The 24,413-nt window shown below is 37.8% G+C and overlaps 1 protein-coding gene across 1 annotated transcript in view; it reads right to left on the bottom strand.

Moving 5' to 3' along the window:
• Positions 1–8,967: 8,967 nt before the first annotated feature.
• Positions 8,968–24,413, bottom strand: part of Fam117b (family with sequence similarity 117, member B) — a 62,297-nt gene continuing 46,851 nt past the window's right edge. Inside the window, exons 5-7 of the mRNA XM_013015735.1 lie at positions 21,607–21,832; positions 19,330–19,450; positions 8,968–12,936 (exon numbers count right to left, since the gene is read on the bottom strand). Of these exons, the coding sequence (XP_012871189.1) occupies positions 12,618–12,936; positions 19,330–19,450; positions 21,607–21,832 (666 nt within the window). The 3' untranslated portion in view covers positions 8,968–12,617. The remainder of the gene's footprint in view (positions 12,937–19,329; positions 19,451–21,606; positions 21,833–24,413) is intronic.

Here is a 24,413-nt window from a genome sequence, read left to right as displayed (position 1 = left end):
AAGGACCACATATGAATAGATTACATATATGTTTGGATTTGTAGATGCTGATACTAGGTGGAAAATTTTTAAAATAACTGAGTCTGCAATATTTAGATGCCAAATTTAGGTCTAAATAATAGTTAGGAATAATTCTGTCAATAAGAAGTTGAGCTTATTTCTTTGAGAAGCATTTTATATTCATGACCTTGCTGACTAAGAATTCTGTATGTGGTAAGGACAGCATGTACACTGGGTGTGGTTTGGGGGGTGTTTTTAGATAAAACAGGGTCGGGGAGTCTGTTGTGGAAAATAGCATTAGCCAGCTTTGTCTTTGGTTGGAAAGATAGAATAAGAGGACTCAATTTGCTTTAATGAAATCAGAGAAACTGTACTTGTTCCTCTCCATGTGGAAGCTAAAATGTAATATAATGAAGCTGTAATGTTACCTTTCATTCACACAGAAATCATGGACACCCTTAATGCCATTATTAAACGGGGTAAGTAGCAGCGATTAATTTGCACACCTATCTTCCATAGAAATGGGAAAAATTATCTTCCCATTTTATAAAACACAATTTGTAACAACATTCAAGACATTTTCCAAGTATTTCCAGGCTATCACACATGGCTTCAATGAAATGCAACATTCACATTATTCCTGAAATGAGTGGAAAACATTCCCCATCTGGAATTGCCAGGAAATTTCCGTCTTAATTCCAGAAGACAAATGCTAGACACCTCTTTCTTCCACAGATTTGTATGCTTAATCCCTTATTTCTTGATATGATTTAGCTAGAATATTTTCACACAGAGAAAACCCTAAATGACTCATAAGGAGGTGTTTAATTTTTCTGCTTTTCTATTTTTGTGGGTGACATTTGAAACTCTTTGATTATTAAGCAAAAGCTGTTACCCTTGCAGGGTTTAAAGCCTAAGTTTTGGAGGGAAGGCTATTTAACAGAAATTAGTGAACAGTGATTAAAAAAAAACAGCTGCTAAGTATAGCAGCTCGTATAGCAGTACTAGCCACTCGATTCCTGTCTATTTTTTCTATTTTAGTTGTGAGGCAATATTCCAAGTGTTAGTTTGTCATCTAGTCCATTGTAATTCCATAAGAAAACAAAGTTTTGTTCACAAAATTTTCATGTAGTCCTAGTTCAAAACTGGCTTACTTATTTGTAATGCCACTGAACTGCAGTACAGTAGGTAAAATCTGTTGCAGTCTGGCCTAACCACAATGTTAACTGCCATGTGCTTTCCAGAAAATACACCACTATGGTCAAGTATGGCACAGGATGGAAAGATCTTATTTGAGGGCTGGAAACATAGGAAAGGTTATAAAGTCTTCCCTTAATATCTTTTACAATATTATTCCTATTTTTGTTTTTTATGAGATGCTGTTTTTTCAGAAACAATTGTCTTTCTTATTCAGTGAAAAAAATTTCCAGTCTGCAAAATTGTCATTGTTCTGCCAAGATTTTTACCTAGATTATGATTATCAACCACAATCTAAATTCTATGCCTTCAGTGATTCTAGTGCTCTCAACTTTGTTTTAAAAAATTCCAAGCTTACATCTTGTTTTTGTTCCATTTTTCTTGGCAGTAGGATTCTTTGAAATACTTTAGTTCACAGACATTTGAATATTGTCCCTTACATACATGTTCATACTTGTTATCAGGTATAAACAAAGATACTTTAATGAATAGTGGGCCTTGCGGGCTACAAGCTTGAATCCAGACTATGAATGGGCAGGAATAACACCCTCAATTTCCCAAATTGAAATGCACACAAGATTTTTTTCTTAATTCAATTCTTAGTTTCATCTTTCAACACAATATATGTTATCATTTCAATTCCAACAACTGCATTTTTGACAAGCATACCAATAATTGTTATTAAATGAATAATTATTCCTGTTTTCTCAGAGTTAGTAATTCGAGGTCAAAAAATAATTTGATGGTCAGAAAGAGACCTTTTGCTGTAGTAAACCAACACTGATTAATATAGTGCTTGCCTTCCTGCCTATAATCATGAAGGCAAGCACAGTTCAGCAGGAGCAACAGATGAGCAATAACCAGCTGCTACCTATCTCCAGAGCATCCATTAAGAGATTAATTATCCTGAACAAAGAGTAGAATGAGAATATCTCTTTCAAAAATAGATACCTTTTATATTCAATGGGGGGGAAGACATTGATCTTGTACCTTATTTTATACCAGATAAAAAAGCACTGATGATTAGAAAAGCCCCAGCAGAACGAATCTGCCTACTCTGTCTCTATAACTGCCTCTAGAGGAGAGGCGGAATACCAGGGCGTAAGATCAGTGTAGTTTGTTACTTTTTGAAGTCTTTGTTTTGCAACTGTAGAACATAGCTCTGATAAAATTAGAAACAAACTACTTCAATAAAATAGGTTTTAGTATTTGCACAATGTAATAAAAGTGTAATTCAGCTGTGCATATTTCAAATACCTGTATTTATAGATCACCTAGAAATATGAGGGCTTAGAGCATTAAAACAAAAAAAAAGATTAAATGTGCTCTATTTTTCTGAGCCTTATTTATAAATAAAGATTGCAAGATGGCATTAAACAGTTTGTTTCCTAAAGTGTTTTGTTAATCAATAGATAATTCAACAATAATTCATTATTGTTTCCCTATTTTAAAACTTGGGTTTTACCTCAGGGCCACAATAGTGAGAAAGTAAATGAAACTGACAAAGACACTTGAGAATGAAAGAAAAACCATAGTAGTTGCTATCCTTGTGAAGCAAATACAGAAGAGGACTGGATGTGAGATGAAGAATGTGTATTCTCTATAAACACTTCTGGTAACAAACACAGCTATCAGATGTAAAAATTCCAAGTTTTGAATAGCCATTGAAGAACAGCCATTAGTATTCATCCTGAGTTGTTGAAAGCAGGAATAAAAAGTAGAGAACCAAAGTGATCTAGTTATTTCTGTCTTCCATAACGGCAGAGCCCTACATCTCTTTTTAACATACCAATTTTTTATTATATCCATTAGACTGTGTGTGTGCGTGCGTGTGTGCGTGCATGTGTGTGTGTGTGTGTGTGTGTGTCGGTCATGGTCCTGAACTCTGGGGCCTGGGCACTGTCCCTCAGCTCTTCAGCTCCAAGGGTACTGTTCTACCACTTGAGCCACAGGGCGACTTCTGGCATTTTCTGTTTATGTGGTGTTGAGGAATTGAACCCAGGGCCTCATGCATGCAAGGCAAGCGCTCTACCACTGAGCCACCTTCCCAGCCCCCTACATCTCTTTATCTCAATGACACTGAAGCAACCTAGAATTGTAAGATACAGATATTAGGAAGAAAATAAAATCTTAAAATATTTACTAATCCAGTAGCACTAAAAATAATACATTTAAACATGCAACAGTAAAGAGTTTAAATATGGCAAAGAAAAACTATGAAACTATGAGTGGATCACATTCAAAAGCCCAACATAAAGTGTCTTTCATCTTCTGTGTACAGCCTAAAAGAAGACATAAAAGCTCCATAAACACTGTCAATGGTTTTCTCTGGGGGATTTGGAGATGGAACTTAAGGCCTTGTACATGCTAAGCCCTGCTGTTAACATTTAAAGCCAAGATATAATTCTTAATTCAGTGGTGTAAATAAACTGTTGGCCAAAGAGTACATTTAAAAAAAGGAAATAAAGATCTGGTTAGTAAGATTTCAAAGTGAAAAAAAAAAAACAACCTTCTAAGCATGGTGGCTTCTGCCTATAACCCCAGCTATTTGGGAGATGGATATCTGGAGGTTATGGTTCAGTTTTTACCAGCCTAAGCAAAAAGATATTTGAGACCTCATCTCAACCAATAAACCATGACTGTATGCCAAAGATACCCCAGGCAAATATGGAAGATCTCTGAAAAATAAAAGCAAAATGGGATAGGCATGTATGCCTTAATTGGTAGAATACCTGCCTAGCAAGCAGGAGGCTCAAACCCTAGTACTATCGCAAACAAAAATTAAACCCTATTTTCCTGCTGCTTCAGTATCATATCCAGCAGGACAAGAACTCCTTTCCTTCTCATCACCTAGAAGCATAGACATTCACCTGTGAATTCCTTTCATACCTTTTTTATGTAGTTCACTCTGCCCCCAAGGCATATGCACATAGGTCTTAACTCTAAACCTCTGGTTCCCACCTGCTCTGCAAGGCTCCCTCCCCTGATGCTGTCATGCCATTCACAGTGGCTGTCTTTCTGGGACTACTGAGTATACAATGCGTGTGTGTGTCTTTTTACCCTGTTTCTCTCCTTTGTCTTTACTTATTACTCACTGAACATCATCCAAAAAAGCCATTTACAAAATGTAAGCATAGTGGCCATCAGTGAGGATCAGTGGTGAGATCTGAGGATCATGATTTGAAGCCAGGTGGGACAATAAAGTCTATGAACCTTTTATCTCCAATTAACACTCCCGACACCCTCTCACCCCCCACCCCACCCCAGTGTAACCATGCAAAGCCTTACCATGCAGAAATAATGACTTAACATTACGGCCTTTTTTTTTTTTTTTTTTGTAGTGCTGTGCATCACGATCCAGGTGATTTCACACCTTTCATTGTCTTCTTTCCCTAAAATGGACAGATTATGTTACAATTTAAAAATTACATTTGTGGGACTAGGGATGTAGTTCAGTGGTAGAGCCTTGCCTAGCACATACAAGCCCCTGGGTTCAATCTAAGCACTACAATATTTTTTTTTAAATTAAAATTACCTTTCTAAGTCAACAAGTCAGCTAAAGGAACAAATGTATGCAGACATGTTCCCCAGATTAAATGCATTTTTCTTTAATTTCTGTAACTACAGCAACATTAAAAACCAGAGGAGGACTGGTGTCACTAACTTCCTGGTTTCTTGTTGGTTGTGGGGCTTGAACTCAGGGCCTGGGTGCTGTCCCTGAGCCTCTTTGTGCTCAAGGTTAGCACTCTACCACTTTGAGCCACAGCTCCACTTTGTTTTTGAGTGGTTAATTGGAGATGAGAGTCTCACAGGGACTCTTCTACCCAAGCTGGCTTAAAATTTTTTTTTAATTTATAAAGATACTGTACAGAGGGGTTACAGTAACATGAGCAAGGTAATAAGTACATTTCCTATCAAGCATTGTTACCCCCTCCTTTGTTTTTCCCCTATCATCCCTTCCTTCCCCATCTCCCCAACTCTACCCTCCCCCCCCACCAAGTTGTAAGGTTCGTTTTCAACATAGTGTCTTTTATATGTCTCATTGTTACAATGGGTCAACCTGTATCCTTGTTTCAGCATTTTATTTCCCTTTCCCTCCCCAAATTAAAAAAATGTATATACAAGATGCAAGGCACCAGAATCAAATACAGTGACAACAGGAGTTATACCATAGGGGGAAGAACATATAAAAGGAAAAAAAATCACATAGTACATTAAAAACTTGTACAACCACTCTGGAATGCAGTATGGAGGTTCCTCAAATGACCATACATAAAGCTCCCCTGTGACCCAGCAATCCCACTTTTGGGTGTTTACCCAAATGGTCACAGACAAGGCTATACTAAACTACCAGCACAACTATGTTTACTGCAGCATTATTCACCATAACTAAGATATGGAACAAGCCTGGATATCCCTCAGTAGATGAATGGATCAAGAAAATGTGATCACACACACACACACACACACACACACACACACAATGGAAGTCTTTGCCTCCATCAGAATACCACCACCCCATTTGTTAGGAAATGGAAAGATGGAAAAAATTATATTAAGCCCCAAAGAAACATAGGTCCCATGGTTTCCCTTATTGCAATAGTAATCTTACCAGACAAGCAAAAAAGGTCAAAAGCTATGTACATAGGACCATATAAGATGATGCTAAGCACAATGAACCACAGTTTGGCTTTGAACCACGATCCTCAGCTCTCAGCCTCCTGGGTAGCTAGAATTACAGGTGTGAGCCATCAGTGCTTGGCTGACTTCTGGTTTTTAACCAGCTTCCTTTGGTACTTGAACCAAGCTGCAACAGCTGCAGCAATCAAGGGAACATGGAAGATAAGGAGAAGGAGCAGGGCAAAGGCCCAGTGTCTGAGACCCACAATCTGCAATGATACTAAAATGTGTTTTATCAGTATTACTGGTGCAGGACAAATAGCAAGACTTAGTTGTTAAGTTCTGTAGTTAAGACTTGGTTCAAAAACAGAATGGGACATTTTTCAGATGTATGACCCATTATGCTAATTGGAATCAACTTAATTCTAATTTTATCTGCTAAACAGTTAAAAGCGTTCCTGGCTTCATAGGGTTATTGTGAAGATTAGGGTAAAAATAACATGTAAAGTGCTTGTCAAATGGTAAGCATTACCAACTTTTATTTACCAACTGTTTTCAGCTCAGTATCTTGACTATAATACCTCATAACCTAAAATAAATTTCATGGGACCACTTTCTATGATTCCAAACCCTGAGTTTTCTATGGAATGATCAGACTGACTTGGCAAGAAAAGGAAGATAACATCATTGCTTCATTTTTTATTTAAGTATTACCCTCATTCAATTGACAGTACCACTGTCAGCATTTCCATTATTGTATAAGAAAACTGAGGTTCAAAAAAATGGACTTTTTGTCCCAGTAGAGCAAGGACTAGTATCTCCCAATACTTAGTACTAGCCTCTAAATCCAGTAGTTTCTTTTTCCTCTAATTCATCAGAATGATCTCAAAAATAGGTGCTTCAGGCATGGGGTGGTGATGGTTATACTCCTAGCTTTTCATCATTGCAGCTTCCATGGTAATCTTCTGCAAAATATGCCAATTCAGCAGGACTATTCCACTCTAGTGACTCAGACTATATGGAGGTAAAGTCTCAGTTGAGAAACATGCTAAAATCTGAAGAACAAGTATTGTATATGCGTGTTAACAAAACCAGCAGTTCAGAGATACTGATTAAAGGGAAGTAGAGACAATGTCTTGGTTTTAGTCTCATCTCTGCAGTAAGATACCAGACTAATCTAACAACACACATGAAAGTTGATATAGAAGCAGTACTTTTTATATAGCTTTGATTACAAGTCTGGATAAAAAATATTTTTTATATTTACATATGACACAGCCTGGTGCATAGCTTAGAGGCAGAATGCAGTTCTACATAAAAATACTTGTGTATGAATAGTTTTCTAATGGATTTCCTAAAAGTTGGTTAGGCCCATTTGAGACCCAAGCATTTCGCAAAACACAGGACCAAATAAAAACAAAGGCTACTGGTATGATCAGACCATATTGTCCTGAGAGTTACAGGAGCTCTACCACTGAGCTCCATCTGCAGCCCAGAAATATGCCAATATGGGGTTCTCTTTGCATTTGATGCTCTGTTGAATTATAAACATCAGTTATACCATAACTCTGGTTAGCATTATCAGAATTGTAATTTTTTATTTTTTGGAGACAGGCTCTTTAGAGGTAACCCTAGAGTCCCTGAACACTAGATCCTCCTGCCTCTTCCTCCCATGTGCTATAATTACAGGCATGTGTCACAGTAACTGGCTCAGAAATACACATGTGTAGCCAGGTGCCAGTGGCTCATGCCTGTTATCCTAGCTACTCAGGAGGCTGTGGCAGAGCACCTACGTAGAAAGCACGGAGCCCTAAATTCAAACCTAGAACACCAAAATTAAGAAAAAAGAAAAAAGAGTGGCGCTGTAGCTCAAGTGGTAGAGCGCTAGCCTTGAGCTGAAGAGCTGAGGGACAGCACTCAGGCCCAGAGTTCAAGGCCCATGACCAACCAAAAAAAAAAAAAGAAAAAAGCCCAACAATTTGATGACCAAACTACTTTCACTTAAAACATAAACCTACTTTTATTATTTTTTATTATTCTAAAGGTGGTGTACAAAGGGGTTACAATTATGTAAGTCAGGTAAAGAGTACATTGCTTTTTGGACAACGTCCCCTCTTTCTTAGTTTTCCTCCAGCTTTTTTCTCCCTTCCCACCCACAGATTCTACAGTTCATTTTCAACAGTGTCTAGTGATTAGCACTGCTGCATTTTTCACCTTTGACTCTACTTTCTTCTTTTTTTTGCCCGTTGTGGGGGCCTGAACTCTGGGCCTGGGCGCTGTCCCTTGGCTCTTCAGCTCAAGGCTAGCGCTCTACCACTTGAGCCATAGTGCCACTTCCGGCTTTTTCTGCTTATGTGGTGCTGAGGAATCGAACCCAGGGCCTCAGGCATGCAAGGCAAGCGCTCTACCACTGAGCCACCTTCCCAGCCCCTTTGACTCTCTAAGTGACTGTAAAGCAGTCTTCATTGAGTTATCTGAATCGGCTGTTATGTTTTTCCAAAAAACAAATGGTGACCCCTAATAAAGGTAAAAGTTAACATTAATCTTCCCAAGCCAAAGTGGGGAGGTTATAATATAGTTAATTGAAATTTTCAGAGTTGCTGAATGGTAGTATGTCTCCAGTGGAAACTTAGCAGCATGAGGGACAAGTGAAGCAATCCACAGTACAATATTGAACTCTATGCTTCCTGAGCATTGTTTGTCCTTAGTAGCAGTCGCTTGGCAACCACATATCATCACATACCAAAGGCTGTCACAGAACAAGAATTTTAAAAAGGAAAAAAACCCATCTCTTTATGTACTTTAGAATGAAACCAACTGTCTCAGCTTTATGATCCCCAACAAACTTAACTAATACATCTTTCAGTAGCTGCTTATATTTTGAGTTTGCTTATAATACTTACTACAAAGATTAGGTACTCTAGCTTTGTATCAAGAAAATATTAACACAAACATACTGTTCTATCAATCTGTGAAGAACACATGTGTTAGGTCAGACTAAAAATGTCTAAAAAGAGTGCTGGAGATAGGGTTCAAGTGGTAGAGTACTGGCCTAGCAAGCCCCAAGTACAAACCCCAGGACTACAAAGAAGTCTGAGAAGAAACACAATGTGAATTTTTGAGACAATATTCATAAAAATACACAGGAGAAACTCTTAAGAACAGACTTTATTTTTAACATAAAAGTTCTCTTTTCTTGTGAGGCAGCAACAAGTGTTCAGGTACAAGGAATACATAAGAACATAGTTACAATATCTATTACCACTGGAAATGCTGCTTTTGGGGTAGAATTTTGTTAGAAAACAAGTTTAAAAATTGCATTTTAAAAAGATTTACAGAGCTTCAACAGAGATAAAAGATGCAGAGTTTAAAAAACATAAATTATACTCAACAGGACTGTATAAACAAAATATTGTTCAGGGTTACTCTGCTTATCACTAATTTGGGCAGAGTAAAAAAACCTTAAAGTGCAGATTTAAATATTCTCATCTTTATTTTGCAAGTTCAGGACTTCCACTGATCCAGTTAGAAGGTAACAAAAAATCTAAGCTTTAGGGAATGAATTTGAAGTTTAGAACAATAGATTTAGTAGTAGCAATTTTTCCTTATTTTAAGAGAAAATCCTGACAACCAGTCCTAACCTTGGACATAAAAGTTGCAATAAATTCTGCCATTTTTGATAGCTTCTTCTAATGAATGCCAACAATTTTTTAAAGAAAAAAGTCTTTCACTGTTGCCAGATATTCCCCAGTATGCAATAGCACCTTCTAAGATTGATTTGGTTAAAAGTGTAAGAAACATTATAAACAAAATGAAGAACTGTGTTCAAAACTAAAAATTTGACATCACACACATCATATTTAACCAAAGAGGCAATACTAGTACTTTTAGAATATAAATGGTTACAAAAACCAGATAAGCAACAGAGTAATAGACATAGTCATGAACAGTAACAGTCAATTTATCAGTTTATTATTACAAGGAATAAACTGTTTAAGGTTAAATTGACAAAAAGTAACGGAAATAGTTCCTTTTGCCAAAAGATACATGCCATCCATTTTTCTTTTACTTAAATGGATTTTTTAAAATTAAATACATTTAAATTAGGAACTTGGGAATGTAGGCCCATGGTAGAAGGCTGCCTGGCATGCATGGGGCTCTGACTTCAGTCCCCCAGCACTGTGGGAGAATTTAGTTATATTCCCATTGAAGCTATTCTATTTACCTTCTGTACAGTGACACAATAATTATGGAGTGTGATTTTAGAATACAGTATTATGTATTCTATTGTGAATACTCATTTTTGAAAAAAATCTGCCATCTGGAAACAAAGGGTTAAATGGGACACCTAGATGGGCCTAAAGTTAATATTCCTTAAAAACTGTGATAAAGCTTATATGCTTAAAAGTTAGCCCTTTGGCACTGACACATAAGAGTTGTTTTGTACCATGGACCTTTGACTTCACATCTCAAGCTCTAGTTCTCCCAAATCCAAGAAATGTGTTTGGTTGCCATACAGTTGATTTCACATTCTCCCTACCACCAAACTTCTATATATAAGACTAAAAATAATAAATCTGAAACTTGTTCTTTCATCTGATTTTTAATTGCTTTTAGATTAAAGATTTATGAAAACCTGCACAAAGGTATGAATTTGATAAAGGTGCACAACAAAGAGCAATTGTTGCACACTAATATTCTAATTTTGAAATACCCTTGTGACTGAGTTGGGGATGGAGACCATAAAGGTGACGAAGCATAAGAGAATGAAAAAAAGATTTAGTAGAATTTAAATTTAAAAGGAAAAAAAAAAACCCCTGAGTTTAAACAAAAGCTGAGCAAAATCTTGTTTTTAACTACCTTCTCCTGCCCATTCCTATTAGCTAACCCAATTTCATTTTTACCTTTCTCTTGTACCTTTCTCTTGTATAGAGCACATACTCACTTGTGAAATAGTAAAGTCAAAAGGCCTAACAAAGAAGGCAAAGAGTTAAAGTAATTTAAAAGAAAAATCAGAAACTTCAGATGCTGCATAACTGAGCTTTGATTGATATGCAAACTGTAACTTAATAGTTCCCAATAACTAGGTTTTAGGTGGAAAAAGTACCAAAAACCCACAAGTCCTACCAACTGAAACCTTACACCTTCATTAAGATATTTAATTGTATCTGATTGAACTAAAATACACCTTCACTTTAAACTGAATAAGGTGCATTATAAATTGCTTAGATGTCATATCAGTATAAATAAGAGTTTTCAGCTGATTTATGACTATGCTTAGATTTTTCTTGATGGAATACGTCTAGACAAGAGGACAAAATTAGCCTCCAAAATGGTAACCCTTTTACAAGGACTTAAAAATATTTTTTCTACCTATTATACATATGAAAACATCAACTCATTGCATCGTATGAAGATATTAAAAGGATGCCTTTTATCAACACTTTGCTAAAGTTCTTCTAAAAAGAGTTGCTCCTTAATTTCATTACCACATACCTAGAAATGAAATAGTGTCATGTATTATTGGCAGTGGTTTGTATTAGAATGAGCCCAAATACAAAATTGTTTGGATTGTTCAAAGGTACCTGTTGTTTATGATCCAAAGCTCTTATCTGTTTTTCCCCCCACTGGAATATTGGAGAACAACTTAGAAAAATCTGTAGACAACAAATCTCAGTGCCAACACTGTAAAGAAAAGTCAATCTCAAGATTCTGTGGCTACAGATCGCTATTCAATGGATTACACTCCTGGCAAACTACTAACCCTGACCAAATCCACAAGACAACAACATCACAAAAGCAAAGGAGGAAATCCATGCACAGCCATTTTAGGGTCTCTTGGGGCTATGATACAGTGATGATTAAAGGTAGAATGACACCTGGCAAAGGTGGGCGATCATGTATAGACATTTCACAGAAAACCAAAGGGTTCCTCACTCCTAGCTAGCAATCAACACTGGATAGTTTCCTTTTGGCTTACTGACTTTTAAACCAAGTTCCAATATGGGTGAACATATTAAAGCACTTGTCTTCAGACTAACTTTTCTGATCACATGGTAAAATGTGTACAGGAATAGTGAAGAAAACAGCAGTTTTACAAATATTTCACCCAAAGCACAAACAACATCAAAAAACATAAATCACATAATGTAGTACAAATATTGCTTTTTATCTCTTTTATATATACTGTTTAACATATTTACCTATCAATTCTTATTTGGGAGAAGAACTTAGTCATGAGATTAACATTGCTGGGAAAATGTCAACAATCCCTTTGGTCCCAAAGCTGAAAACAGCAAAAAAAGCACACAACTTTTTAGAAAGGGAAACAAGAAACAGAGGCCACCAAAGAATCTTTTGAACATCCTGTTTGCTACGCTTCAGAAAATGTTACATTGGTATTATAAAATAGTTTTCATATAAAAGATGGTTCTTGCAGCATCATTCACATCTCCCTTCATGAATTATGTTTGTAGGGATCAGGTTTTGTGTATGTGTGTCTTTTGTCTTTAAGTCTAATTTGAAAACAAAAAAGAAATGTGGTATTGTCCCTCCAAAAAGTAAAGAATGAGACCTTATTTCCATCAGTGCTTTTAGCAAAGCAGGCAAAGCACTGATGGTTGGCCTTCATGAATGGGGCAGAGCAGTCAGAAGGACTGCTTTCTTCCAGAAGCCTCGCTGTCACACGTCACTGGATAGCTAGAGCACATCACAGCCAACAGGGAGCACACGATGTCAGCATAGTCAAGTGATGTGAGGACGTCCTAGTTTCCCAGAACATGGTCACATAGCACTGGGACCTATCCTTCAGCTTCCTCAATTGGTTCTGGTGGTGGAAGTAGGGAGGCTGATGGCAGAACTGTACTGGTTCCTCGAGAGACCCGGTCTTGTTCTGTGTTTGTAGACAAGGAGGCCACAGCAATGGGCTGAAGCAGAGTGCTTGTCATGCCAGTGGTGACTGTCAGGCTGTGGCCAGAGCCTTTGAGGGTAAGATCTGGTGTAGGAAGGAGTGGCTTGAGGATACTGACCAGGCAGAAAGCAGAGCCACTTTTAGGAATGAAATTCACCTTGTTTTTGTCAGGACAGTAAAATGCTGGGATTTCATGAAGTTGTTTTGGCCTAGATGTAATAAAACAGACAACCCAATAGTGTTAAGTCACTTAACATTGAAATAAACGCTTTACTTCCCCCTTGCCCCCTGCCCCCAGAACAACTTCTTTATTTTATTCTTATTGTAAAGGTGATGTATAGAGGGGTTACAGTTACATAAGTCAGGTATCGAGTACATTTCTTTTTGAACAGTGTTACCCCCTCCCTCATTTTCTCCCAGTTTTTTTCCCCCTCCTGGTCCCTCTGCCCCCCAAGTTGTATAGTTCATCTCCAATACAGCGTCTAGAGAGTATCACTGCTGAATTGGTTCACCCTTTGTTCTACCATTTCTGTGCTTCCCTTTCCCCTCTCCAAATCAGATAAACTTACATACAAGACAAAAAGTACAGAAATTTAAAAAAAGTGACAAAAGGGAAAAAAAACATAAAAAAATAAGAACTGCAGAAAGTAAAATAGAAAGTCTTGTTTTCATTTCTTGGATATTATTTTGATAAGCATCATTTTATATGCTCTAATGCTCATAGCTATTGAGCCCTTATGGTCCTCTCTTAAGAATATCCTCCTTTGGTCTCACTGTGTGAATGTTTAAGAGTCCTGTTTTAATTTATCATGTCCAAGTGTAATTTTTTGTCTTTTACCATCCATTGGGTTTACCTGTACATTTATAGGCACATTAATTCTATACTTCCATCAGAAAGAATGACATTGCCCCATTCATATGGAAATAGAAAGACTTGGAAAAAAATATATTAATTGAAGTAAGCCAAACCAAAAGAAACAGACTGCATGGTTTCCCTCATTTGTAAAAACTCTTTACTTTTTTAAAAAAACAGATAATGTACATAAAGAAATACAACCAAAGCTATCTATGTGAAAAACCCTGGGGTTATTTTTTGGGAGGGGGCAGATTTTTTGGGAGGAGGGAGTGGGAAAAGAAGAATCTCATAGATATGCTGCTTAGGTTGGCTTCAAGCCTCCAACCTCCAGATCTCAGTTTCTTGAGTAACTAAGATTATAGGCGTGAGCCACTGGCACCTGATTGAGAACTAGATTTTTACTCAACTAATTTATTTAATGTTACTTGTTGTAAAGCTGCTTGTTAAAAGCCACTCTACAGACAGGGTTAGGGGGTAACTCAGTATGAGGGTGCTGCCTTTGTATGAGCAAGGCCTTGGGTTCTATTCCCCAGCACCAAAATAAATAAATTGAAGTATTTAAAAAAATTTTAAATGACTTGATACATGTAGCTACTAATACATGTCATGGATGAAATTTCACATTTTTGAAAAACTTCCTGACTTTGTGATCAAATTCTGAACCTAGAAAACATAGGGTGGTTGGTTTTGTTTGTTTTGCTTTGTTTCGATTTTTTAAATTTAGTGACAGAATCTAAAAAGCATTTAGTTTTCTTTATGCTTTCATGAAAACAGACTTATGACATACAGCACAAAATAGTAATAACCTGTCTAACTAATCAGATTAGGAAACATAATAGTAACAGCAAACAGCACCAAAAACTCCTTGTCCCTCTTCTAATCACTACCTGAACACAAAAGAATCTCCCCAAACCCATTAGATTTCACTTCTAGGAGTACCTTATTCAAGGAAAACAGAACCCACTTCTGGGGTATAGGTCCTGTCTATTAAAACTTGCAGTTTTCGGGGCTGGGAAGGTGGCTCAGTGGTAGAGCGCTTGCCTTGCATGCCTGAGGCCCTGGGTTCGATTCCTCAGCACCACATAAGCAAAATGAAAAAAAGCCGGAAGTGGCGCTGTGGCTCAAGTGGTAGAGCGCTAGTCTTGAGCTGATGAGCTGAGGGACAGTGCCCAGGCCCAGAGTTCAAGCCCCACAACCGGACCCAAAAAAAAAAAAAAAAACTTGCAGTTTTCATTAGCTCCAAATATTACTATTACTTTAAAGCATTCTGCAACTTAAAAATCAAACATACATGAGAGGATCACCCTGGAACACTGCTGTAGAGCTAACCCAGGAGGGCCTCTTAGGGCAAGTGTTCAGTAGCACAGTTTGGGAAACAGATCTCTCCTGGAAGGCTCTGTAACTCAGTTTCAAAAACAACTTTTTTTTTTTTTTTGGTCGGCCACGGGGCTTGAACTCTGGGCCTGGGCGCTGTCCCTCAGCTCTTCAGCTCAAGGCGAGCACTCTACCACTTGAGCTACAGCGCCACTTCCGGTTTTCTGGTGGTTTATTGGAGATAGGAGTCTCACAGTCTCTCCTGCCCTGGCTGGCTTTGAACCGCGATCCTCAGATCTCAGCCTCCTGAGTAGCTAGGATTACAGGCGTGAGCCACCAGCGCCCGGCTCAAAAACAACTCTTAATACTAAACACAGCTCAAGTAGTAAAGTTCAGTCCCCACTACTGCCAAAAGAAAAAGAACATGTGTAAGCTGTAGCCCCCTGATGCATAAGTGTGCGGAGTAAGCTAACAACAAAAACCATCAGTGTATACCCAAAACAGAATTCCTAATGAAGACCAAAAAGAAATACCTGAGGAATATTAAGCCTATCAAGTGGGAAGCAACCTAGGAAAACAAGTTCCTGAAGTATCAAAAATGTACTGCTAATCAGCCACACTTCTCAGCACCTTGGCCCAAGGACGGGATGACCAGGTCTCGAGTATTCATGCCTTTAATCCTAGCTACACAGGAGACTGAGTTTCATAGGATCATGGTTCTAGATCAGCTGGAAAGAAAATTCCAGAAGACTCCCTTCTCAATGGCAGAAGCTGAGTGGGGTAGTTTGTGCCTGTGATCCCAGCTACACTGAGAAGCCTACAATAGGCAGATAAAAGTCCAGCTGTGTGCCTGGGTAGGAAGTACTAGTATTACACCCGTAATCCTAGCTACTCAGAAGGTTCAAAACCATAGGATCATGGTTCAAAGCTAGCCCAGACTCAATCTCCAAAATATCACAAAAACAGTACTAGGGGCTTGGTTCAAGTGGTAGAACATGAACTAAGTAAATAAGTGAGCAAGCACAAGGTCCTGAGTTCAAAGCCAAAATTTTTTAAATTACAAAACAGGGCTGAAGTTGGGGTCACTGGTAGAATACCTAGCAAGTGTGAGATCCCAAGTTTAAACCCCAATACTATCCCTACCCCAACTCTGTCCCACAAAGAAGGATGGGGTGCAAGGGCATCATAAGAGAAAATGGTCATGTAGTGACTATTCTAATGAGAGGATTTTAGGCTAAACTGTCTCCTTTTTTAGAGGCCTTTTTTAAAGGCTCTGACCTCAGAGCCCCATTTTGATACCCTAATATAGGGGCTGCCACTTCACTAGCCTACACTTCTGTCACTTTCCAAAGGTACAGGTGGGAGTCTCTCCCATGCTCCAAACTGCACCCCTTCCCAGGGATGGATGACAGGCAAAGTAAAGTAAAGGAACTAGGGAAAGAGAACACAGAGTATGTACCAGGATTTGGGGACGAAATGTTCATTTGCTAAGAAATGAATTAGAAACAGCGTGGGAGCAGGAAGTTTTCAAGAGACAAGTTGGAGGAAAAGTACAATTCTGTGATGTTCTTGATTTTAATCCTCACACCACTTGGTTATTAGAAAAGAAATCTGAGGCACAACTGAAAACAAAAACAAAAAAAAATCTTAGAACTGTGGTTTTGTGGAGAGGGTTTTTTTTTTTTCTTGTACCAGGAATTTAACTCAGGGTCTCTTTCTTGCTAAGCATGTACCTCTAAAACATCATCAATCCTATGTTTTATTTTTCCTTTAACAGTTATTCTTAAATAAAACATTAAGAATTGTGTCCAAAGTAGATATAAGCCAAAGTAGATAAGCTTCACTATCTGAGATTCTGTCAAGGATTTCATTAACTGGAACCGGGAAAATACATTGGCACCTGGAAGACAAAAATACATACTCAGGGCCCAAGCTATTTTACTCAAGGCTAGCTCTCTACAACTTGAGCCAGAGCCCCATATCTAGCTTTTTTGAAGTTTATTGGAAATAACAGTCCCATAGCTGGCCTCAAACCTCAAATCTCAGTCTCTTGAGTTGAGTTGCTAGGATTACAGGCATGAGCACCATCACCCAGCGAAGAAAAATATTCTTTTTTTTTTTAAATTGTAAGGTGATATACAGAGAGTTACAGCTGCATAAGTCAGGCATGAAAAATATGCTTTTTTTTTTTTTGGTCGGTCGTGGGGCTTGAACTCTGGGCCTGAGCGCTGTCACTCAGCTCTTCAACTCAAGGCTAGCGCTCTACCACTTGAGCTACAACCCCACTTCCGGTTTTCCGGTGGTTTATTGGAGATAAGAGTTTCATGGACTTTCCTGCCCGGGCTGGCTTTGAACTGCGATCCTCAGATCTCAGCCTCCTGAGTAGCTAGGAATATAGGCGTGAGCCACCGGCGCCCGGCTATTAATAATCATTGATCATTTTCATATGCCAGATTTCTCTCTTTTTTTCTTTTTGTCAGTCATGGGGCTTGAACTCTGGGCGTGAGCGCTGTCCCTCAGCTCTTCAGCTCAAGGTGAGTGCTCTACCACTTGAGCTACAGCGCCACTTCTGGAAAAATATTCTTAAACAACGATTTAAAAAACAATTTAGCCGGGCGCTGGAAAACCGGAAGTGGTGCTGTGGCTCAAGCAGTAGAGGGCTTGCCTCAGCTGAAAAGCTGAGGGACAGTGTTCAGACGCAGAGTTCAAGCCCCATGACCGACAAAAAAAAAAAAAGCTAAACTTTTTGGACCACTAATCTACTATTGCTTTAATGCAAAAGTATTCACTATTTGATCTAACTTTTACATAAGCAAGGGCAAAAAGAGACTAACTTTTGTAGACTTTGAGTAACTTGTTTAATAGGAAGTTAAAATTACTTCTAAAACATCCACTTTTGAATTACTACTGCCAATTAATCTTTTGGACAAAATTAAAATGCTAATAGATTTTCACATTTCACACAGATTAGTACATTTGTGTGCTACACAATTTTTATATCAGTAAAAATTCCTAGGAAGCATTAGAATAAAAAAAAACCAGATCAACATACCATAAAACTTGCAATGTGTTTGAGTAACCCTGTTTGATCTATTTATCCATCTATACATACACTGCTCCCTTCAAAGTATATAACAGAAACAAATAGCTCAAAGAGTAAGTAAGCTATTTCATCTAAGTGAAATAGTGTACAGCAAAAAACAAGACACTAGCTTATATAACAAATATCTAGTCATTTCTAAGAAGTAAATTGAAATTGCTGAGCCAGTCAACCATTTCTTTACACTTAGACAAGTCCTAATTGCCAAATAAGTAAAATCAAAGAGCTCAATTCAAAAAAGCTGTATTGAGGCTATATTTAGATTTTTACTTTTAGGATCCTATTTAAGAACCCTCATGAAAAGCTAGCATTTTCAAACTGAGCATTAAGATCATCTGTCCCTCAGGACTTGGTAAAGATACAGAAAACTCAAGCCCTGCTTTCAAGTTTATTGATTCATTAGTACTGGGTTGGGGGCCTGGAATCTACAATTACAGTGAATTTTGCAGGTGATAATAATACAAGGCATCTATAGAACAAATCTACTTAAACTCTCGTAGCTGACATGAGCTAAAACCTGCAGATCAATGTGGTAGAAAAAAATAAGTACTTGCTAAAATAAGAGTTCAATTACTGTCAGAGACACAGATAGGAGACTGACTGGTATTTCCTAATAGAGAAATTGAAGGGATTCAAACATAATATTCTTTGTGTGGCAAATTATTCAGAAGTTAGGTTAAAAGAGGCTCCAAATAGGAGGGAACATAGAAGAAACAAAAAGATGCATATTTCAAATAATTCCAAATGTTCATGACAGAAAAAAAAAGACTGTGAACTAGGGAAGGCTGCACTATTTTCATATTATATTTTAGTCTTCACAAGAAACAAAAGCAAAAAAGGGTGGCTCTTAGACCTGAGGCTATGATGAGACTGGAGGGTATGGGCTAAGCACTATCATATCCCAAATATTAATTTTCTCAGTGGTTGACTGCTTACCTAGCATACATGAGGCCCTACGTTAAAGTTCCAACCGTCTCTCCACACTCCCCCCCAACACAAATTTTGCTTCTTACATTATCACAGCGACATGCCTAATTCTATAAAGCAAAAAAAACTGATGGTATTGGCAAATGATTTCAAAAATAGTTTAAAAGAGCTGGACCCAGCCACAAAAAATACTCTGGAGATAACTGCGGCACCAAATAACATTACCTGATACTACACATTGCTGTTAATTTTCTTCAGTGTGATAGCAGTATTGCACTTATACAAAATGCTAACAATTATATAATCTGCATGGTTGATAAATGCATGGTCAGTATATTGGTCTTGCAATTTATGTGAAAATTCTAACAAAATTTGTTTTGGTGAGGTGTGCAGGTAGGTACTCACGAGCATTCCTCAAAGACTTTGACTCTTTCACAGCCCTCAGGAGGTTCCCTTTTGAACATGTAACTGTTGTTAGGTTTTGGTGAGGTTGCGTATTTGGGCAAAGGAGAATTGTTCCCATTCTCTGCAAGAAAATGACACACTATATTACTAAGAAATATATCTTAGTAAAATGCATACTGTGTTTAACACTCTTGTCTACTTTAAGGCAGAAAGTCTTTATTCATCATCACCATAATATATAGCACAATTCCTGATTTTAAAAAAAGGTAAGTGTTAAATGCATAAATAGATTATTTCTTTTTATTTAAAATTATCAGTCTAGACCTATACTACTTCATCCTCAGTTACAACACTGTTCTAACTGGTTGCTTTGTTTCTATTCTATACTCAATACTATTTCCATTTTTTCCCATCACTAATATCTGAAATAGATTTTTTATTGCTTGCCTGGACCTGTCCTTCACAATTTCTTAATTTGATCACTCTGTTCCTAGTAGTCCCAACAGATATTGTATGCCAAATACTTCCTTTTGCCTATGAGTTTCTCATTATAAGGAGAGTTCTACTCATTTTCCCAAAACATCTTGCAAAGTCTACATCAAAGTTTTAAAAATCTTTACAAATTACTCTGGTTAATTAAAAATATTATTGGTTCTGTTTAACTTAAATTTTTAGTATGTTACAGGACTGTTCCACATTTTCAATATGTGTTAACTAAACCATAAATTCCTGTTGACAGTAGTGCTGTGGCCTCCTTTTTTCTTCCCTTTCTCCTCCTTTTGCGTTTTCCTTCCCCACTCCTCTGCCCTCCCTTCTCCTTTTCTGTGCCCTTTCCACTTCCCTTAATCCTCCTCTTCTCATTTTCCTCCACCTTTCCTTTCTACTCTTTCCCCCGCTTTTCTCTCCCTGTCCTACTCACTCTTCCCTGATTCCCTCCCTCTCTACCTCCCCCCCCCCCACTCCCCTGCAGTAATGGGGATTTAACCCAGTGTTCCTGCTCCAACATGTAAGCTCCGGCTCTAGACCCTTTTGTTGTTTTTGAGATAAAGTTTTGATTTTGATAAATTTGAGGCCAGCTTTTCTCATGAAAGAAACTCATAAGTTGGGCGCTGGTGGCTCACACCTGTAATCCTAGCTACTCAGGAGGCTGAGGTCTGAGGATCAGGGTTCAAAGCCAACCTGAGCAGAAAAGTCCCTGTAAGACTCTTATCTCCAATTAATCACTCAAAAACAGGACGTGGCACTGTGGCTCAAAAGTAGTAGAGCACTAGTCTTCAGCACAAGAGGCTCAGGGACAATGCCTAGACCCTGAGTTCAAGCCCCCCCCCCCCACAAAACCAACAAAATACTCATAAAAGTCAACCAATCATTAGTTTTCTAAAATCAAATTTAACAAGGATGAAAAAATATATGGAATTTTTACCTGTAAAAGCACAAGTATGAAAATTCAAGGGGTAGATCTTACTAGTCATGTTCTATCTGACCTAAAACAAAAAGGTCCAAATAGCAAGTTCAAACTGTCCATAGTTTAATGTGGCTTCAGTAAATCTTCTGTCTTCTGTACTTGTTAGATTCAATGATTAGGCAGCTGGTCAAACTAATGCAGCATTTAACACAATATATAGGAGGTTCTAAATAAGTAACTACTAGGAGGTTCTAAATAAATAACTACTGAGCTGTAGAATTTATAAATTCTCTATTGTTGAGTATGTACATCAGCAGATTAGGGTAACAAAATATTGCCCTGATTACAAGTTTTTTTAAAAAAGCATCAAATTTGTTTAAAAGGTAGAGTACTTAATATTCAGACTGCTTTCTCCTTCTGGTTATTTTTATGACATATAGCATACTCCACCCTTTACTCCAGGCTTGATTTGCACATTCATCTTGCTATGTAAACCAGTTTAATTTTTGCTGGAAAAAGTATTAAAAGAAACTAAATTGAATGTTTTATATTTAGTTAGAAAGTATCCAGGTAGGCAAGAGAGAGCAACGAGCTTTACAGGAAAAATGTTTATCATGAACAAGAAAGTTGCATTACTAAATGCCCCAAATAAAAAAAATACCAACAAAATTCCATAAATTCACCAAACTTGTCTGAGCACTACAACAAGACTATTTTGTGGTATAATTTTTTTTAACCTATGCTTTGATGCCATTACTCTGGTAGCCTGGGTACACACAGTGTGTATCATCCTAGAAAATGAACAGAATGAATAATAAAACATATGGAATTCAGTTATTATCCAGTGACAATTTCCTCTAGCCTTACTATACCTTTATCCCTGGGATCAACAAGCAGGTCATCAGCTGAACAAGGACTCTCCTCGCTGCCTTCATTGGAGATGGTGAGGAAGGATGTGGGGGACACAGACTGAGAGCGGCTGCTATTGTTGCTTCCCCTGTCTGCCCCACCAGGGGTCTGTGTGTCAATGCTTCGTGTGCTGCTACTTCTCTGTGCAAGGGGGGGAGGTGCACGATGGCCATCTGGAATATCTTGTGGCTGTTATAAAATTTTTAAAGTATAAATGTATTTAGCATTGATTTTGAAATTCACCAGCTATGCACCTTTTGTCTGTAGTGTCAGAAACTCACAAATTCTAAGCCAGACATGGTGGCGAATGCCTGTAATTTCAGCACTCGGAAGGCAGGAAGATTTTGAGTTGAGGCCAGTCTATGTACAAGGCCAAACTGTATTATTGTACATAACAGAACCCTGTCTATTATTTTTTAATTTTTAACTTTAATTGTTATTATAAAGGTGATGTAGAGAGAGTTAAAGTTTCATTAGTCAGATAATGAGTACGTTTCTTTTGGATTCTCCTGCTCTTTTTCCCTCCCATCCCCACCCACAAATTGTATACTTCATTTTCAGCAGTGTCTAGTGAGTTTCACTGCTGCATTTCAGAACCCTGTCTTTAAAAAAAACCCAACAACCCTCCTCCTTTTCAGTCTTTATGTGGCTTATTCTGACACCCTATCTAATCTAACAGCCCCACACAAAATCCTAGGTGAAGAATTTATCTTCCTAGAATCTCATACATATGGGTAGTCCATGCTTATTGAATAAATGAACTGTTGAATTATTTATCATACATAATTATAAATGTTATTTTAAAAATTATAAAGAATAATCAAGGTAAAAGAGAAAAACTCTTAGGTATGCTAGATTGCATATGGATAAAGGAAAATGTTACCCAAAGATTATCTAGTGTTAATATTAATAATTAACTATTTGATAATAGGCTCCTGCTTTCTTTCTCTTCCTGCTGATTCCCTCTCAAAGTTTCTTTTCAAAGAAACCTTTGAGAAAGAGAGAGAGTAGTAGTGCTAATTATAAGAGGAAATCAAGGAGACGCTCAGAGGAAGGCTTGTATGGCTCACTTAACAGGCAAACCAGCTTGTGGTACACCTTTGATTCACTTAACTTTAATCCTACCTCATCATGCAGAATGGAAGGAAAGTATGGGAAGTTTGTTTTCTTTTCTTTTTTTTTTTTTAGATGTCAAACTATGTTCTCTAAGTTATTCTCAAATTGAGATCCTCCCCCAAGTAGCTGAGATAATAGGCATAGGCCACCACAGCCACCTGTTTGTCTTATGGGAGCAATCTTAAAACATCAGTAAAGTATTACTTTAAACTTTCTAATTACTCACTCACCAAAGAAGTAAATATCCTCTGTGATACAGTTTTTAAATCTAAGTAATAATTTTTCTTACTGTTTTATATGTAACTACTCTTATATGTACAGTATCTCCTTCACCAAAAAGTAGAGGCTTTGGTAAATATCCTCTGTGATATGGTTTTTAAAGCTAAGTAATAATTTTTCTTCATACGTCTTATACATAAATATTCTTACATGATCTTGGATGTAAGACTATTTCTTTGTTTTTGTGAACTGAGGTTTGAACTCAATTTTGAGCTTGATGGCAGGTGCTGTCACTTAAGCAGGTCCCTGGACCTCGCTGTAGATCATTTCATTTTTTTGGTGGCTCTAAGGTTTGAACTCAGGCTTTACGCTTGCCAGAGAAGTATTCTACCATTTGAGCCACACCTCCAGCTCAATTTTGCTTCAGTTGTTTTTCAGGTAGGGTCTTCCTTTTTTTTTTTTCCCCAACATAATTCAGGCATATTCTGCTACAATTCACTTACTGATTGAGATGGGGGGTCTCAACTTTTTGTCCAGACTGGCCTGGAACAGTTATATTCCTCCACCTGACAAATAGCTAGTATTACAGGTGTGAGCCACCATGCCTGGCTATATCATTTCTAACTGCACTTCATGGACATATAACCTAGCATATCAACTAAATCTAAACAGTAACAGACAAACTACAGGAAACATGCAGAATCATGTTTAGAAAGTATCTGATGTCCTAAAATCTTTCTTAGTAAGCTAAATTTTTGTTATATAGAATTACAGCAAATGAGAACAGAGTACCTGTCTAGTTTATAAACACAGATAAACAAAAGTTTCCAAATTTAAAGTTAGATCAGTTGCTTCGGTGAAATATAAAAAATTTTCCAGTTGCCAACATCCAAATTTTTCAAGAGATAATTTTTTTCTAAATAAGTAGCAAGAAATTAATACAAAAAATGGTTAATTTTTAGAGTAATTAGAAGAGTTCATGTGTATGGTTGATTTGAAATACTAATTACTATTGGGCTCTGGTGACTCATGCCTATATCCTAGCTACTCAGGAGGCTGAGATCTGAGGATCACAGTTCAAAGCTAGCTGGGGTAGGAAAGTCTGTGAGACTTAACCACCAAAAACCAGAAGTATAACATGGCTCAAAGTGGTAGGAGTGCTAGCCTTGAGCAAAAGAGCTCAGGGACAGCACCCAGCCCTCTGAGTTCAAATCCCATGACAAAAAAGAAAAGAAAAGAAAGGGGGAGGGAGAGAGGGAGGAAGGGAGAGAAGGAAGGGAGGGAGGTAGGGAGGGAGGGAGAGGAAGGAGGGAGGGAGGGAAGGAAGGAAGGCAGGCAGGCAGAAGAAGAGGAGAGGAGAGGGGAGGGGAGGGGAGGGGAGAGGCGAGGAGAGGCGAGGAGAGGAGAGGAGAGGAGAGGGAAGAGAAGAGAAGAG

This window comes from Dipodomys ordii, unplaced genomic scaffold (genome assembly GCF_000151885.1).
Source record: "Dipodomys ordii isolate 6190 unplaced genomic scaffold, Dord_2.0 Scaffold1, whole genome shotgun sequence".
NCBI classification, from domain to species: Eukaryota; Metazoa; Chordata; class Mammalia; order Rodentia; family Heteromyidae; genus Dipodomys; species Dipodomys ordii.
This window is presented reverse-complemented; position numbering and strand designations above follow the sequence as displayed.